Here is a 1,786-nt window from a genome sequence, read left to right on the forward strand (position 1 = left end):
AAACCGAACAAGAAGAAAGAACTTGAAACTAGAGTTAAAAAAATAAATATAAATTAAGAAAGAAAGATATCAAACCGAACAAGAAGAAAGAACTTGAAACTAGAGTTAAAAAAATAAATATAAATTAAGAAAGAAAGATATCAAACCAAACAAGAAGAAAGAACTTGAAACTAGAGTTAAAAAAATAAATATAAATTAAGAAAGAAAGATATCAAACCGAACAAGAAGAAAGAACTTGAAACTAGAGTAAAAGTACACAAAACACTTGAAGAGCTTTCCACTTCTAAACAGCTCCTATTTTTTAAAAAATTCCATAGACAATACACAAACCCATAACTTAGATAGATAAAATAATTCTTCTTCTGCCGTGAGAACTAACCAGGTTTGAGATCATAGTGAATAATTGGTGGTTTGATCTCATTCAAATACTTGAGAGCATGTACCACCTGCATGATGATACATCGAGCCTCCTTCTCTGGCATGCTCTTATGCTGCTTCAGGTAAAAGTCTAGATCATGACCATCACAGTACTCCAACACCGTGCAGAAGCTACGATTAAAAAAAAAAAGTGTCAGCTTAAGGTTCCACAAATAATAGTGAAGTTTGTGGATACAACAAAATACGAGTAAAAATTACTTTCAAAATTTTAAGTTACTTCAATTAATTATATCATGTTAGTTTCCTAAAAACTATTAAATTTCATATTAAAACTGAAACACCAAGTCGTAGGAGAAAGAATACACAAACATTTAACCACAATTTAAACTACTTTCTTCGTACAGAATAAGTTTTTTCCCTCCATACATTTACAAATTTCCTTAGACGTTTTACATTTTGTACTTACGAGTTAGCATCTATTTCAAATACATCATAAAGTTTCACGACTCGAGGATGGTCAAGAGCTTTGTGGATGTTGTACTCCCTTAGGGCATGCCTGGAAACACATCAAAAAAATATCTTGTACAGAAAAGTTTATATTATCAAAATTCCTCTAGATTAAATTGCAAAAATATCCATATAGTCATAAAAAAAGTTTTAAAGAAATACATAACAAATAAGTCTGATGTTTGTTACACCATCCACAAAGAGATAAAGTTGATGAATTACATGTTAGAAGATATGACTATATTTATACACCTGCAAATGTAATAAAACAGATTATATATACACATTTATCACATAACTGTTGCTAATAGTTCTAATGATATACATATATATATAAATATAAGTGTATAACACAGAATGACCAAAAAAAGTTAGTTACATCACTCTTAAATCTCTTCTGTATGGATAACATCTGATTCACAGCACCAAAAATTTGTTGATCTTTTGGCATACTTACATACTGTTTATGTATATTTATAGGTTAGTGTGAAACACATCAAAGAAAAAAAGGATGAGTACATTACTAACTTTTGGACTATCCTGTATCAGGTATTACAACAAGTACACAATAAAACACATTTCACCGATAATAAAAACTTACTTTATGTAATTAGCTTTTTTGTCATCCTTCCAGTCTTTATTAAGTTGATGTATTTTACACGCTACGTATCTCTGTTCTTTCAAGTCGAACGCCTGATACAGAAACAAAATATAGAGAAAAACATATTTTATGCTACATTTATAAGCTACGTCAATAGATGAAACAAAAGTAGTTTTAATACTTGATAATAACAATAATAAGATAACAAATAGGAGTTTCAACAAGAAGTACATTTATAAGCTACGTCAACAGATGAAACAAAAGTAGTTTTAATACTTGGTAATAACAATAATAAGATAA

The 1,786-nt window shown here is 28.9% G+C and overlaps 1 protein-coding gene across 1 annotated transcript in view; it reads right to left on the reverse strand.

The window, feature by feature from the left end:
- Nucleotides 1-1,786, reverse strand: part of LOC106474207 (serine/threonine-protein kinase tousled-like 1) — a 38,057-nt gene that overhangs the window by 11,186 nt on the left and 25,085 nt on the right. The window contains exons 10-12 of the mRNA XM_022402560.1: nt 1,487-1,578; nt 845-934; nt 380-549 (exon numbers count right to left, since the gene is read on the reverse strand). Coding sequence (XP_022258268.1) covers nt 380-549; nt 845-934; nt 1,487-1,578 — 352 coding nt within the window. The remainder of the gene's footprint in view (nt 1-379; nt 550-844; nt 935-1,486; nt 1,579-1,786) is intronic.

This window comes from Limulus polyphemus, unplaced genomic scaffold, assembly GCF_000517525.1.
Source record: "Limulus polyphemus unplaced genomic scaffold, Limulus_polyphemus-2.1.2 Scaffold6948, whole genome shotgun sequence".
Taxonomy (NCBI): Eukaryota; Metazoa; Arthropoda; class Merostomata; order Xiphosura; family Limulidae; genus Limulus; species Limulus polyphemus.